General features: G+C 42.1%; 1 protein-coding gene across 2 annotated transcripts in view; it reads right to left on the bottom strand.

Annotated features, from left to right (window-relative positions):
- LOC135101330 (dynein axonemal heavy chain 5-like) overlaps positions 1-15,359 on the bottom strand; it is a 152,559-nt gene that overhangs the window by 134,437 nt on the left and 2,763 nt on the right. For both annotated transcript variants that reach the window (XM_064005175.1, XM_064005183.1), the window contains exons 2-7: positions 8,810-9,023; positions 8,300-8,457; positions 7,819-8,000; positions 7,516-7,722; positions 7,086-7,282; positions 6,610-6,754 (exon numbers count right to left, since the gene is read on the bottom strand). In XM_064005175.1, the coding sequence (XP_063861245.1) occupies positions 6,610-6,754; positions 7,086-7,282; positions 7,516-7,722; positions 7,819-8,000; positions 8,300-8,457; positions 8,810-9,023 (1,103 nt within the window). The remainder of the gene's footprint in view (positions 1-6,609; positions 6,755-7,085; positions 7,283-7,515; positions 7,723-7,818; positions 8,001-8,299; positions 8,458-8,809; positions 9,024-15,359) is intronic.

The raw sequence follows: 15,359 nt of genomic DNA, 5'->3' as shown, positions 1-15,359 counted from the left end.
TGTGGTGGTGAGAGAGAGGCTGAAGACAGTCAGTTACATTACAACATACAACTGCAATAACGTACTGAAATTTTAATGAATACTTAATTGGAATAACGAACCAAAACTGGCATAATGAACTTGCCACTTGTGTGAGCATTGGAATTTTAATGAAAATTTAACTGGAATAATGAACCAAAACTGACAAGATGAACTCACCATTCATGCATGCACTGAAATTTTGATGAGAATTTAATGGAATAACAAGCTAAAACTAACACGACTAACTCACCAGCTGTGCAAGCTGCTGTTCACCTATCTGCTGCCTGTCCTTTCCTCCCTTTCCTCCTTTCCTCTCCCTTCTTTCATCTTGTCTCAAACCTCCCTTCCTGTCACCTCTCCCCCCTAATCTGTCAGAGATAAGGGACAAGGATGTTGTCCCAGTTTAGACACTACCCTGCTCTGTCCGCCACCTTTGCACACTTTAGGCGCGAAACAGTAGTGTCACCTGCCTTGTCTCTCGCCTTGTCCCGCTCTGCACTCCTCAGCAGTTGGCATCCACCTCTGCCTCGGGCTGGACACAGGCAGGGTGGGCTCTCTGTATCACCAGTTTTTATATAACATACAGCAGCCTAGTATGCAAAGTACTTAGCATAGGTAGAGGAAACCCACACAGTAGGTACACAATAAACAACAAAGCTCTGGTAGGTTCAGGGTACAAAAAAAATTTAGGAGTTATAGTTAGCTCTGAACTCCGTCTAGGAAAGCAATGCATAGAGGCCAGAAACAAAGGCAAATAGGGTATTAGGATTAATTTTTAGGAGTGCTAAAAGTAGAAATCCTGAAGTAACATTAAAGTTATATTTGGTGCTGGTCAGACCTTGTCTAGACTACACTGTGCAGTTCTGGTTCCCATGTTACAGGAAGGATATAGGTCTATTAGAATCAGTGCAAAGGAGGCAGTAGACACCTGCCGAAACGATAATTACTTCCAGTGAGGTCTAAAGCACTGTTCAGGGGGTGCTGTGAACTTATCATTAAACCCAGCTGTGACCTCACTGAATGTTTCCCTTTGTGTCTCACAACACAAGGGGGCAGTCACAGCCTGCCCTCTAAAGACAACTCTCTTCCTCCACACAAAACTACAAGCACCTAATAACACACACACCCTTCACTCAAAAATTTTAAAATTATCATGGCGATTCCTACACCAGCCTCGGAGTCCCCATCTGGGGAGGGGACCATAAATGTCCCCAGGTCGGACTGCCTTTCTGTTGACGACCCTAAGTGTCTTGACACCCCCCTCAACTTTTTCTTCATTAACTTCAGCAACATTCGAGGTCTAAGATCTAATTTTCAATCTGTAGAACACCACCTCTCCTCTTCTAAACCACATCTTTTCCTCACTGAAACTCAGGTGTCTGAGGCAACTGACAGTAGCCCCTTTTCTGTTCCTTCCTACTTTCTCTATCCTCATTTTCAATCCAAAGCTGGATGCTGCGTTTATGTGCGCAATGACTTAACCCTTTCTTTCCAGCGCTTAAATTATTTTCCTGTTTTGTATGACAGCTAAAAATGGTAAACCTAGAAATTGTCAGAAAATTGTTTGAATACTAATAATTATTTTCTCTTTGTTATTCTGAATACAATGATATACTTTGTAGCTCGATGTGACCTCTGAAAGTTGAGTTTATGCCTTATAAAGGATTCCTCCTCCTCCCGCTGTGTGATCCGTCATCCAGAAACAGCCCGGAGAGCGATGACGCCGCGCGCACACACACTCTCTCGCTCTCTCTCTCTCTCACTCTCTCTCTCTCTCTCTCTCTCATCTTGGAGGGGAAATTGTACACTTCCAATGATCCAATGAGAGAGAGAGAGAGAGAGAGAGAGAGAGAGAGAGAGAGAGAGAGAGAGAGAGAGAGAGAGAGAGAGAGAGAGAGAGAGAGAGAGAGAGAGAGAGAGAGATTTCATCCCTTTTCACATCAAGTTTCAGGCAAATAACATTCTCTCTCTTTCTCTCTCTCTCTCTGACAAGTTACCTTCTACCATTTTATTATAAAATCGAAGATAATGAAAAAATTAACAATAAAGAATGATAGGTATCATCTCTCTGTTCTGATAAAACAGGTGGATCCTGTAAATCATTTTCCGAGTCCTCACTAATGTCTTCGCTTTCTTCAGCTTCTTCTTCTAAATATTCACTGTCACTGTCTTCAAACTCAGAAGCACTGCTAAATACATATGTTGTGTCCTGCTCCATGTTGAGTTATGATCTGAGATCCCTGGCTCTTATCAGGATTTCTCTTCACACTTATCATAGTGCTTTCCACCCAGTGAGTGCTTTCCACCCGGCGGGTCGCTGGGGTTGCCAAGTGTCGCCCGGAGAAAGGGAAAATAGCTTAGTTACTGCTAAATTTCCAGAGCTAGTGACAACACTACATGTGGAAACATGCCAGACACTTCCACTCACACCATCTGACTCGAGAAACCGCGCTTGGACCTCAAAATTGAGGCGCGAAAATTCTTGATTACCGGTATGATAACCGTCGCTACGGACGCATTTTTGCAATCGTATATATACGATTGCCGGAAGGAAAGAGTTAACCTGCTCTCGTGCCCACGCTCTTGAATCTTCCGAGTTTTCCACCATCTGGCTACGACTACAGAGTCACTCTCAAACTAAATTTATCTGCTGTATACCTCTCACCTAACTCCTCTGACTATAAGAAATTCTTTGACTACTTAACTTCCAAAGTGGAGCACATTCTGACCCTCTTCCCTTTTGCAGAGATCTCCATTCTTGGAGACTTCAATGTTCACCACCAGCTTTGGCTTTCCTCTCCCTTCACTGACCATCCTGGTAAACTAGCCTACAACTTTGCTATCCTCCATGACCTAGAGCAATTGGTGCAACACCCTACTCGTATTCCTGACCGTCTTGGAGATACGCCCAACATTCTTGACCTTTTCCTGACCTCTAATCCTTCTGCTTATGCTGTCACCCTTTCTTCTCTGTTGGGCTCCTCCGATCACAATCTCATATCTTTATCTTATCCTATCGCTCCAATCCCTCCTCAAGATCCCCCTAAGCGAAGGTGCCTCTGGCATTTTGCCTCTGCTAGTTGGGGGGACCTGAGGAGGTATTTTGCTGATTTTCCTTGGAATGACTACTGCTTCCGTGTCAGAGACCCGTCTTTGTGTGCTGAGCGCATAACAGAGGTGATAGTGTCTGGCATGGAGGCGTACATTCCTCACTCTTTTTCTCGTCCTAAACCTTCTAAATCCTGGTTTAACACAGCTTGTTCTCGTGCTATACATGATAGAGAGATGGCGCACCAAAGGTACTTAAGCCTTCCATCACCAGAATCTCATGCACTTTATATTTCTGCCCAGAACCATGCCAAATCTGTTCTCCAACTAGCCAAAAACTCCTTCATTAACAGAAAATGTCAAAACCTTTCAAGATCTAACTCCCCTCGTGATTTCTGGCATCTAGCCAAAAATATCTCCAATAACTTTGCTTCTTCTTCTTTCCCTCCTCTATTTCAACCAGATGGCACCACTGCTATCACATCTATTTCTAAAGCTGAACTCCTCACTCAAACCTTTGCTAAAACTCTACCTTGGACGATTCTGGGCTTGTTCCTCCCTCTCCTCCACCCTCTGACTACTTTATTCTTCGCAATGATGTGTTCCATGCCCTTGCTGGCCTAAACCCTCGGAAGGCTTATGGACCTGATGGGGTCCCTCCTATTGTTCTCCGAAACTGTGCCTCTGTGCTTGCACCTTGCCTAGTCAAACTCTTTCAGCTCTGTCTGTCAACATCTACCTTTCCTTCTTGGTGGAAGTTTTCCTACATTCAACCTGTTCCTAAAAAGGATGACCGTTCTAATCCCTCAAACTACCATCCTATTGCTTTAATTTCCTGCCTATCTAAAGTTTTTGAAACTATCCTCAACAGGAAGATTCTTAAACATCTATCACTTCACAACCTTCTATCTGATCGCCAGTATGGGTTCCGTCAAGGCCGCTCTACTGGTGATCTTCTGGCTTTCCTTACTGAGTCTTGGTCATCCTCTTTTAGAGATTTTGGTGAAACTTTTGCTGTTGCCTTGGACATATCAAAAGCTTTTGATAGAGTCTGGCACAAAGCTTTGATTTCCAAACTACCCTCCTACGGTTTCTATCCTTCTCTCTGTAACTTCATGTCAAGTTTCCTTTCTGACCGTTCTATTGCTGCTGTGGTAGACGGTCACTGTTCTTCTCCTAAATCTATTAACAGTGGTGTTCCTCAGGGTTCTGTCCTGTCACCCACTCTCTTCTTATTATTCATTAATGATCTTCTAACCCAAACTTCTTGTCCTATCCACTCCTACGCTGATGATACCACCCTGAACTTTTCCACGTCTTTTCATAGATGTCCAACCCTTCAGGAGGTAAACATATCACGCAGGGAAGCTACAGAACGCTTGACTTCTGATCTTTCTAAAATTTCTGATTGGAGCAGAGCAAACTTGGTATTGTTGAATGCCTCAAAAACTCAATTCCTTCATCTATCACTCGACACAACCTTCCAGACAACTATCCCCTCTTCTTCAATGACACTCAACTGTCCCCCTCTTCTACACTGAACATCCTTGGTCTGTCCTTTACTTATAATCTGAACTGGAAACTTCACATCTCATCTCTAGCTAAAACAGCTTCTATGAAGTTAGGCGTTCTGAGACATCTCCGCCAGTTTTTCTCACCGTCCCAGCTGCTAACTCTGTACAAGGGCCTTATCCGTCCATGTATGGAGTATGCTTCACATGTCTGGGGGGTTCCACTCATACTGCTCTTCTAGACAGAGTTGAATCAAAAGCTTTTTGTCTCATCAACTCCTCTCCTCTAACTGACTGTCTTCAGCCTCTCTCTCACCGCCGCAATGTTGCATATCTAGCTGTCTTCTACTGCTATTTTCATGCTAACTGCTCTTCTGATCTTGCTAACTGCTTGCCTCCCCTCCTTCTGCAGCCTCGCTGCACAAGACTTTCTTCTTTCTCTCACCCCTATTCTGTCCACCTCTCTAACCCAAGAGTTAACCAGTATTCTCAATCATTCATCCCTTTCTCTGGTAAACTCTGGAACTCCCTGCCTGCTTCTGTATTTCCACCTTCCTATGACTTGAATTCCTTCAAGAGGGAGGTTTCAAGACACTTATTCATCAATTTTTGACCACTGCTTTGACCCTTTTATGGGACTGGCATTTCAGTGGGCATTTTTTTTTATTAGATTTTTGTTGCCCTTGGCCAGTGTCCTTCCTACATAAAAAAAAAAAAAAAAAGAAAAAAAAAAAGAATGACTAAAAGGATACAGGGGATGAGGAGTATCCCTTCCGAAGCGAGACTGAAGCTGTTAAATTTACATTCTTTAGAGAGACATAGGTTAAGAGGGGACCTGATAGAAGTCTTTAAGTGGTATATGGGTTACAATAAGGGTGATGTAAGCAAAATGTTCAAGCTTGAAACATTTAGGTTAAAAAAAGAGATAAGGAATTGGTTCCCAAATGCAGTGGTAGATGAATGGAACAGACTCAGTAATCAGGTTGTTAGTGTTGAGTCACTGGAGAGCTTTAAGAGGAGATTAGAGAGATTTATGGATGGAGATGATAGGTGGAAATAGGTAGGTATATTTCAGACAGGGACTGCCACGTGTAGGCCTGATAGCTTCTTGCAGCTTCCCTTATTTCTTATATTCTTATGTCTTTCTACACTACAGAGCAGTACCCCAACAAACAAGAGATAGAAATCAACTTGTACAGTATGATACCTCTCTCTCTCTCTCTCTCTCTCTCTCTCTCTCTCTCTCTCTCTCTCTCTCTCTCTCTCTCTCTCTCTCCCCCTCATTCATTTTGTCATTTTTGTTTAATCCTTTCTCACTCTTTCTCACTTGTATATATAATTCCATTTTCACTCTCAATTAGTCTCACTCTATTTAGCAATCCTTAAGATTCTTCTTACTTTCTCAATAAGGGAGGGAGGGAGGGGAGGGAGGGAGGGAAGGAGGGAGGGGGAGAAGGAGGACAGGAAAGAGAGAGAGAGAGAGAGAGAGAGAGAGAGAGAGAGAGAGAGAGAGAGAGAGAGAGAGAGAGAGAGAGAGAGAGAGAGAGAGAGAGAGAGAGAGAGAGAGAGAGAGAGAGAGACGGCTCCAACCTAGGTGGGATTTACTGCATGTATGTGTGTGATGTTGACAGTAGGTAAATGTGATTGATACTTGTCAAAGCAGTGCAAAATTCAGGGTGATAATGTGCAAAACACAGGGTGGTAAGAAGTTAGGACTAGGCATGTTATCTCAAATGTAGTAGTGCAAATATGCTCAGTTTGATGTATTTAAAAAAAAAAACATTATTTTTTACATTATTTTCTTGTTTCCTGTAACCAATTAATTTTCTCCCGTAGGTACTTCAGTCATGATAACACACATTTGCCATAATGAACACTACATTAGAATATATCATGTTCATTGTGACATACCCTACTGTACTATCATGCTGGAAACTTGTTGTTGCAGACAGCTAAAAGAGGTGTATAACAGAAGTATTTCTTTAGTAGATTTATTCATATAGATAAAGAAATGTTCATTATTACTCACTTGAGCAGCTTGACAGCAGGTGAGCCAAGTATTGTGCACAAACAGATCCAGTGTCCAGGGTGATGTGTCAGGCAGTACATACAGTCTCACACTGGACATGGCTGCCAGCACACCCTCCATGCGGTGGTGGAAGATGTCATTCACTCTGTCAAGTGCATATGTAGACTTGAGGAAATATTGGTGTTGTTTAAATGGGGCATCATTTCCATATATACAGAAAACACATAGTAATATGAAAAGAAAAATGACCATATATATATATATATATATATATATATATATATATATATATATATATATATATATATATATATATATATATATATATATAGGAAGAATATATATATAGTTACTTCATTACAGTCCCTTATGGAGGAGGCTTAAAACTGAAGATATAAGTAGATATATAATATATTCATATAAAGATCTAGACAACAAGATAGGTAACTCATACCAAGTGTGAGATAGTGACTCACCTGTCAATAAGCACCTCAAAGGTTCTGACAGCCTGGAATGCCTGGTCAAAGTAGCTGTGTGCCTGGATGGAAGACCAGGTGAGGCTGATGAGGAGAGGATTCAGTGCCTCCTTCAGTCTGGTGACATGTGGGACCAGCAGGGGGGTTAGACTCTTGCTAACTTTGTCCAACACTCGGGTGTGTTCATTCAGCAGGTGCTGCTGACGAAACAGTATTTTCATCATGGACAAGATGATAAGACCTCGTTTAATTCTTTGTATGCTGACTCACATACAAAGAACATGTATAGATCTTGATACTTCATATCACTAATTTTTCTTCATGTAACATATGTTAGACCTCTTTTTTTAATATCTGCATACCTACAGGCTTTAATTGCATTTATGTACAGCAAGAGGTGCAACAATGATCAAGTGTGCTTGTCACTCACCTTGACTATGTCTCTTTTCTTGAGTAGTAGTGGTGCTCTGTTGAGGAGGAGCTGTGTCATGTATGGTACATCAAAGCCCAGCTGCTGGATCTTGGTGGCTTCATGCAGCAGTGTTGAGATTCTTGGGTCCCAATTGACATACAGCTCCTCAGTGTCTGGCCGCCGCACCACTAGTGTGCATCGAAGTGACTTTTGGATGTCATTCATCTGTGAGAACAGTAAAGTAGATATTTTACAAACATAGCAGGTGAAATTTTATTAAGTACTAACTGAATATAATTTCTCAAGATACAAAATACTTACACTCTGTTTCCTCCAGGCATCATAATATGCCAACTCATATTGTACCAGTGTTCTTCCAATACGATTATATTTCTTTACTGCCTCCTTTCCCTCTGGCATTTTCAGTAGCATTGGGTGATCCTTGAAGAACATCATTGGTTCTTCCAGGTGAAGGAAAAGACTGCGAGCCCACTGAATCTTTCCTGTAAGAGATGATTAATTTCCTTGTTGAATAATCTGTGTATACAATACATTAAGGGGACAATGGATAGTGATAAAAGTTTTGTGCTAATACAATTTCTGTGCTCCAGTCTGCAATTACTGTGTTCATCAAAATATATAATGATAACAAAACAGGAGTGGCATTAAGTTTTGGCCACAGTAACACTGCACTCTCCCTTTATTATTCATGAAAAGGAAGTTTGGGGAACTTATAGTTTCTGTAAGTCATGAGTTCCTGCAATTCAAAGTAGAGGGTAAAAATAAAACTTCATTCCCTCACCAGCTACAGGAGGGAGACCTCGGAGCTGTGGTGGACTTTCACACTGACGGCAATAAATGCGCGAGACTTTCTCTATCTCCTGGTGGTATCTTGCCAAGATCCTCTTATATTTACCCTCTACATCCAGCTGAGGCACCACAGTAGCAATCTTCTCAAACCTGCCAAGGAATATGTCCACAATACTGGAATTATTAGTCAACAAAATTGTACACAAGGTTGCCCCAGATATTATCTTTTTTCTTTTTTGTGAGGAAGAGGCTGGCTGAGAGCTTAAAAAGATTCTTAAGAGTTTTCAGTAAGGAAATCTGGAAGATCACCAGTGAACTGTCCTTTGTGGAATCCATGCTGGCAATCAGAAAGTAAGTTATGAGCAGACAGATGCTTCAGAATCCTCTTCTTGAGAGTAGACTTAAAAGCATTAGACAGCAAGGGATATGAAGAAAGAGATATAAACAATGTCCCATATCTATGCTGAGTTAAGGCTTAGCATGCCATCTTCCACTTCCCTACCTAGCCAGCATCTTATAGGCCATGGGTGTCTCCCAGATCTCCTCGTGTTCCTTCTCCACCATTATGTGGATGCGGCGCAGCAGCTCCCTCACACTGGCCGCAAACACCTCCAGGTCAGAGTCAAAGTGGTGGTCCCGGTAGTCCAGGTAATCATATGACTTCATAGAAATTTCATTGCACATCTCTTGCCATGACTTGAGTATATCCCGCAGGCCTGGGGGAGGGTGAACATCAGAAGGATGGCAATATTGGAGGACACTGACAAACTCCAGAGAAGGCAGGTCTCTGTTCCTACTTACTATTATTCTGTTCTTATTGTCAACACCTGCACCATAATGCTATGGGTTTATAATACTGGGGTTTATACACTTGCTTTACACTCATTATCATATTTAAGATCTTACAATTAATTAAGTTAATTAAGGTTCCTCATGCATAATAAATCAAGTGAATGAATCAGCCTCATACTCTAATTACATTCTAGGGCAGCAGATGTAGTTATATTTCATGCAACAACTTTGTCAAGCAACATGCACTCACAACAGCAAGACATTTCACGAGGAAGTGAAACATTGGCCTTTACCAACAACTTCCCCAAGAAATAGAACTTAAATCCTGTTTATTGTACCACTGAAACAGTGTACATAGTACTAAGTTCAGGAACTCACTGTAACTGGTGAATACAATTGTGGATGGGAACGTGAATCAAGGATGAAAGCTGGAGCCGAAGTAGTAGGATGGTGATGTCTCCTTACTTTCATGGCCACCTCCTTGCCCACTTGCAAGATTCACCTTCAACACACCTATACTAGGTTACAGGTCTTGAAAAAAAGGAGCATAATGTGAGGACCAGGTGTTGAGGACTTCAAGAAAGCTGCACACAGACAGGACCTCATGGGAGGGTAATAGATGGAGTAGTCGTCTATAAACCTTCATTTTGTAAGACAGACATGCTGCAACACAGTAAGGATCAGAAAAGACTGAGATGCTTCATAGTGTGGATTCCCACCAAGTCTGTGGTAGTAACAGGATGCTCTTGACACCAATGTGACAATGCCATGCTAGTTGCAGCAAACCCCCAGCCACACAAAGGTAGTTGGTAGCCCCAGGAAGTGAGAGACAGGCTGGCATCACACTTAGCAAAATTCAACGAGCATGAACTTGGGTAGTGAGATTTTGTTAGGGGCAAATTTACTGGTGTCCTCATAGTGACTGACTAGCAATGTCACATGTACTTCAGGTACAGACCTCATGTACTTCTCCACTATAAACAGCGATGAAGGCCAGTTGTCACAGCATTACCTAAACTCACCTGGTGTTCTAAATACAGTAGAGAAGATTGTGTTTTTGTTCAGTTATGACCACTGAGAAGTTTACGGGACTGGCCTTCATTTATTAATAGAGTATAGTATAGAAGTTTCAAATACTATACCTTGTTATTGGTATACTATCGTATAGCATAATGGAACAAGGATTTTCTAGATCAATCAGTATTACAATACAGGGATTTGACTTGGATGTAAAAATGCATGAATTGACGCTGTCTGCAGGGTCACCCCATAGGGGTCACTCAACATCCTTTCAATTTCAATGCACTTGACCCATTTGCTGGTTGTTTGCCGAGCAGCTTCTACCAAAGGCTATGAGTAAACTCAAGTCAGATCCCAAAAGCAAATCACCCAGCCAGCTAATTCGCGTCATTGGAGCTCATGCCCATCACATATTGACTAATGTGACGCCACCTTCTGTGTTATTGCCACGCATGAAAGAACACTAGACTTCGCAGTTTGCACACCACACGCTGGAATACACTGACTGGAGGTGTTATATGGTACACTGCAGGTTACATGCCACAGTGCAGCCTCTGCTGATGTTTTACAGGCTTCTGTGTACATATATACATACAAATGTACAAGTGTTTATTATCTACACATGTCTCTTCACAGTAAGGAGCGGTCAACTTCGTGCTGCATCAGCTGATTATGGTTTAGAAAGGCGCCGATAGGGAGTTGAAAATTTTAACAAAAAATATCTACTCTACTTGTTAAAATGCTGTAGGAGGGAGGCGCCTACAGAAAACTGATGGGCAAGTTACCTTCTGGTGACCCAGTGCTCCTGCTCTCAGCCCAGCAGGATTCCAGCAAATAATACCTACTCCTTCTCAAAGAAAAAAAAAAAGAAAAAAAAAACATCCCCGTATTAAAGTTATCGTTGTTATTATTATTGCTAGACGATTAAAACGGAACCAATGTTAATGATCACTTTACATTTACTTATCATAAAATTGTTGCAGCTGTCGGAGATCCTCCCAATGAGCCTCGAAAATAAATAGAGGTGTTAGACTCACACTGGTGTGGCAGGAGGAACTGATCAAGTGCATTTATCATGTGATGCACTTATAAGTATGGCCATACAATGGAGGTAGCGACGATATGTAACTTACGTTACCTACGTGTAAAGATCTGTAATTAAGAGAAATGTATGTCCAATACAAATACGAAAACCTTACGTTTTGTTGTCACACTATCACCTACACACACGAATGTTTCAAACAGTGACCTATGTACCGTGTTTTCACCGCTGGGTGGGTAGCTACCCGTTCATAAGCAGCCGCATTTAACTGCAGCACAACGCATTCATTTTCATGTAGCTTATATACGCAAGTCATGAGCCATGAAGCAGTGAGCCCTGAAAGTGTTGTATAATCCCTGGCGATGTGATGGTGCTGCGGAAATGTGTTTTAAGTTGTCTCCATCTTGGAATGACGTTCAACACGCACACCACAGTGCGCCTGTACTGATCACATCACAGACGACTGAACTCGTGGCGAGTGACCCGAGACTAAAAACAGGATTGCATATCAGCTGGACAGTTTAGGAATGCTTTACAGATATCAACCTCATCATTGTCACACAACTATTCTTGTTTTCCTGTAACGTATACGTAATGAACATAACGCGTCTACCAGTTAAATTTTCAACACCGGAATGTGAGCCACGTCGAAGAAAGATTGATTGTATATAATCAAACATAATATAAATGAATGCAGATGACGCAGAATTAACAATATTCCCGCATTTTGAACACTGAAGATAATCCAGTAATCTTTCAACGCTAGAAAACATCCGGCAGTCTCCAGTGGTGTGGGAACGCACAACATGGAAGCGGGGCTGAGGCTGGAGCCTGGCAGCGCTGAGTGTGAGGCACGACTGGCCCGGCAGGTTTGGCTGTGGCTGTCAGGCTTGCAAGCGGGAATATAAACTAGTGACATGGAGCTCCACACTGTCTTTTTTGTCTTTCTCATTTTGCTAATCATTCAGCGTCTCACCAAAACAGTCTGCACACAGCAGCTGAACAGTTACATTTAACTAAATTCTTAATCATCTGTGCCCGATAAGAAGAACCAGATTGGCACGCTAAGTACTGTAGATGGAATATTTTTCTTCATAATGACAAAATGTTGAGTGAGGTGGGCCAGCCTAGTTTGTATCCCCGTCGCGAGGACCCCAACGTGGTCCAGTGGGTAGTGACACTGGTGGGGACAAGCAGACACTCTGTTGGCCAGTGCCTGGGAGAAGCTCAGCTTGAAACTAGAAATTATCTTATTACAACCTGGCTTGCTCTTATTACTCCGCAATTGACCAATGATATCTGAAATTAACGGAAAAAAATGTGGACTAAAAATTGTAAGAAAAATTAAACATCAATGAAATTAAATAAGATATCACTAGGGAAATCAGCAGGGATTAATATCACCGTGGTATCTGTTGTTTAGCCATTGTAACTATAAAATAAAAAAAAATGAATAAAAAATCACCGCAGGCTAAGTTGATCTAGAAGCCACGCCCCCCTACCTCTTCTTCCCTCTTGGTGGGGAAATTTATGGTTCACTTTGTTATCCTCCATGACCTAGAGCAATTGGTGTAGCATCCTACTCGTATTCCTGACCGTCTTGGAGATACGCACAACATTGTTGATCTTTTCCTGACCTCTAATCCTTCTGCTTATGCTGTCAACCTCTCTTCTCCGTTTGGCTCCTCCGACCCCAATCTTATATCTGTATCTTGTCCTATCGCTCCAATCCCTTCTTAGGATCTCCCTAAGTGAAGGTGCCTCTGGCGTTTTGCCTCTGCTAGTTGGGGGGACCTGAGGAGGTATTTTGCTGATTTTCCTTGGAATGACTACTGCTTCCGTGTCAGAGACCCGTCTTTGTCTGCTGAGCGCATAAAAGAGGTGATAGTGTCTGGCATGGAGGCGTACATTCCTCACTCTTTTTCTCGACCTAAACTTTCCAAACCTCGGTTTAACACAGCTTGTTCTCGTGCTATACATGATAGAGATGGCCCACAAAGTGTACTTAAGCCTTCCATCACCAGAATCTCATGCACTTTATATTTCTGCCCGGAACCATGCCAAGTCTGTTCTCCAACTAGCCAAAAACTCCTTCATTAACAGAAAATGTAAAAATCTTTCAAGATCTAACTCCCCTCGTGACTTCTGGCATCTAGCCAAAAATATCTCCAATAACTTTGCTTCTTCTTTTTTCCCTCCTCTATTTCAACCAGATGGCACCACTGCCATCACATCTATTTCTAAAGCTGAACTCTTCGCTCAAACCTTTGCTAAAAACTCAACCTTGGACGATTCTGGGCTTGTTCCTCCCTCTCCTCCATCTGACTACTTCATGCTACCTATTAAAATTCTTCGTAATGATGTTTTCCATGCCCTTGCTGGCTTAAACCCTCGGAAGGCTTATGGACCTGATGGAGTCCCTCCTATTGTTCTCCGAAACTGTGCCTCCGTGTTTGTACCTTAGTGTTCAAACTCTTCCAGCTCTGTCTGTCAACATCTACCTTTCCTTCTTGCTGGAAATTTGCCTACATTCAGCCTGTTCCTAAAAAGAGTGACCGTTCTAATCCCTCAAACTACCGAGCTAGTGCTTTAATTTCCTGCCTATCTAAAGTTTTTGAATCTATCCTCAACAGGAAGATTCTTAAACATCTATCACTTCATAACCTTCTACCTGATCGCCAGTATGGGTTCCATCAAGGCCGCTCTACTGGTGATCTTCTGGCTTTCCTTACTGAGTCTTGGTCATCCTCTTTTAGAGATTTTGGTGAAACATTTGCTGTTGCCTTGGACATATCAAAAGCTTTTGACAGAGTCTGGCACAAAGCTTTGATTTCCAAACTAACCTCCTACGGTTTCTATCCTTCTCTCTGTAACTTCAACTCAAGTTTCCTTTCTGACCGTTCTGTTGCTGCTGTGGTAGACGGTCACTGTTCTTCTCCTAAATCTATTAACAGGGTTCTGTCCTGTCACCCACTCTCTTCTTATTATTCATCAATGACCTTCTAAACCAAACTTCTTGTCCTATCCACTCCTACGCTGATGATACCACTCTGCACTTTACCACGTCTTTTCATAGATGTCCAACCCTTCAGGAAGTAAACATTTCACCCAGGGAAACCACAGAACGGCTGACTTCTGATCTTCCTAAAATTTCTGATTGGGGCAGAGCAAACTTGGTATTGTTCAGTGCCCCAAAAACTCAATTCCTCCATCTATCAACTCGACACAACTTTCCAGACAACTATCCCCTCTTCTTCAATGACACTCAACTGTCCCCCTCTTCTACACTGAACATCCTCGGTCTGTCCTTTACTTATAATCTGAACTGGAATCTTCACATCTCATCTCTAGCTAAAACAGGGTTGAAGTTAGGCATTCTGAAACGTCTCCGCTAGTTTTTCTCACCCCCTTAGCTGCTAACTCTGTACAAGGGCCTTATCCGTCCATGTATGGAGTTTGCTTCACATGTCTGGGGGGTTTCCACTCATACCGCTCTTCTAGACAGGTTGGAATCAAGAGTTTTTCGTCTCATCAACTCCTCTCCTCTGACTGTCTTCAGCCTCTCTCTCATAGCCGCAATGTTGCATCTTTAGCTGTCTTCTACCGCTATTGTCAGGCTAACTGCTCTTCTGATCTTGCTAACTGCATGCCTCCCCTCCTCCCGCGGCGCCGCTGCACAAGACTTTCTTCTTTCTCTCATCCTTACTCTGTCCACCTCTCTAATGCAAGAGTTAACCAGTATTCCCAATGATTCATCCCTTTCTCTGGTAAACTCTGGAACTCCCTGCCTGCTTCTATATTTCCACCTTCCTATGACTTGAATTCCTTCAAGAGGGAGGTTTTAAGACACTTATCCTTCAATTTTTTATTACTGCTTTGGACCCTTTTCTGGGACTGGCATCTCAGTGGGCTTTTTTTATTTATTGGATTTTTGTTGCCCTTGGTCAGTGTCCCTACTGCATAAAAAAATGAATAAATAAAAATAAATAAATAATGAAGATCTTGCCACTTCCTCAAGTTTTTAGGTTGCTTTTTGTCACCTTATCATCAGACCTTGCTTTAACCCAATTCGCAAAAACCTCAATTAGAAAACAATAATAATATCAAAGTCCTAATTCTTCAGAAAAATCATGGAAACAAATAAACATATTTACAAATAACACATCCATATGATTGTTGACAGGGGCCACATCTCCAG

This window comes from Scylla paramamosain, chromosome 1 (assembly GCF_035594125.1).
Source record: "Scylla paramamosain isolate STU-SP2022 chromosome 1, ASM3559412v1, whole genome shotgun sequence".
Lineage (NCBI taxonomy): Eukaryota > Metazoa > Arthropoda > Malacostraca > Decapoda > Portunidae > Scylla > Scylla paramamosain.
Note: the sequence above shows the minus strand (reverse complement) of the source record. Positions and strands in the feature narration are given on the sequence as shown.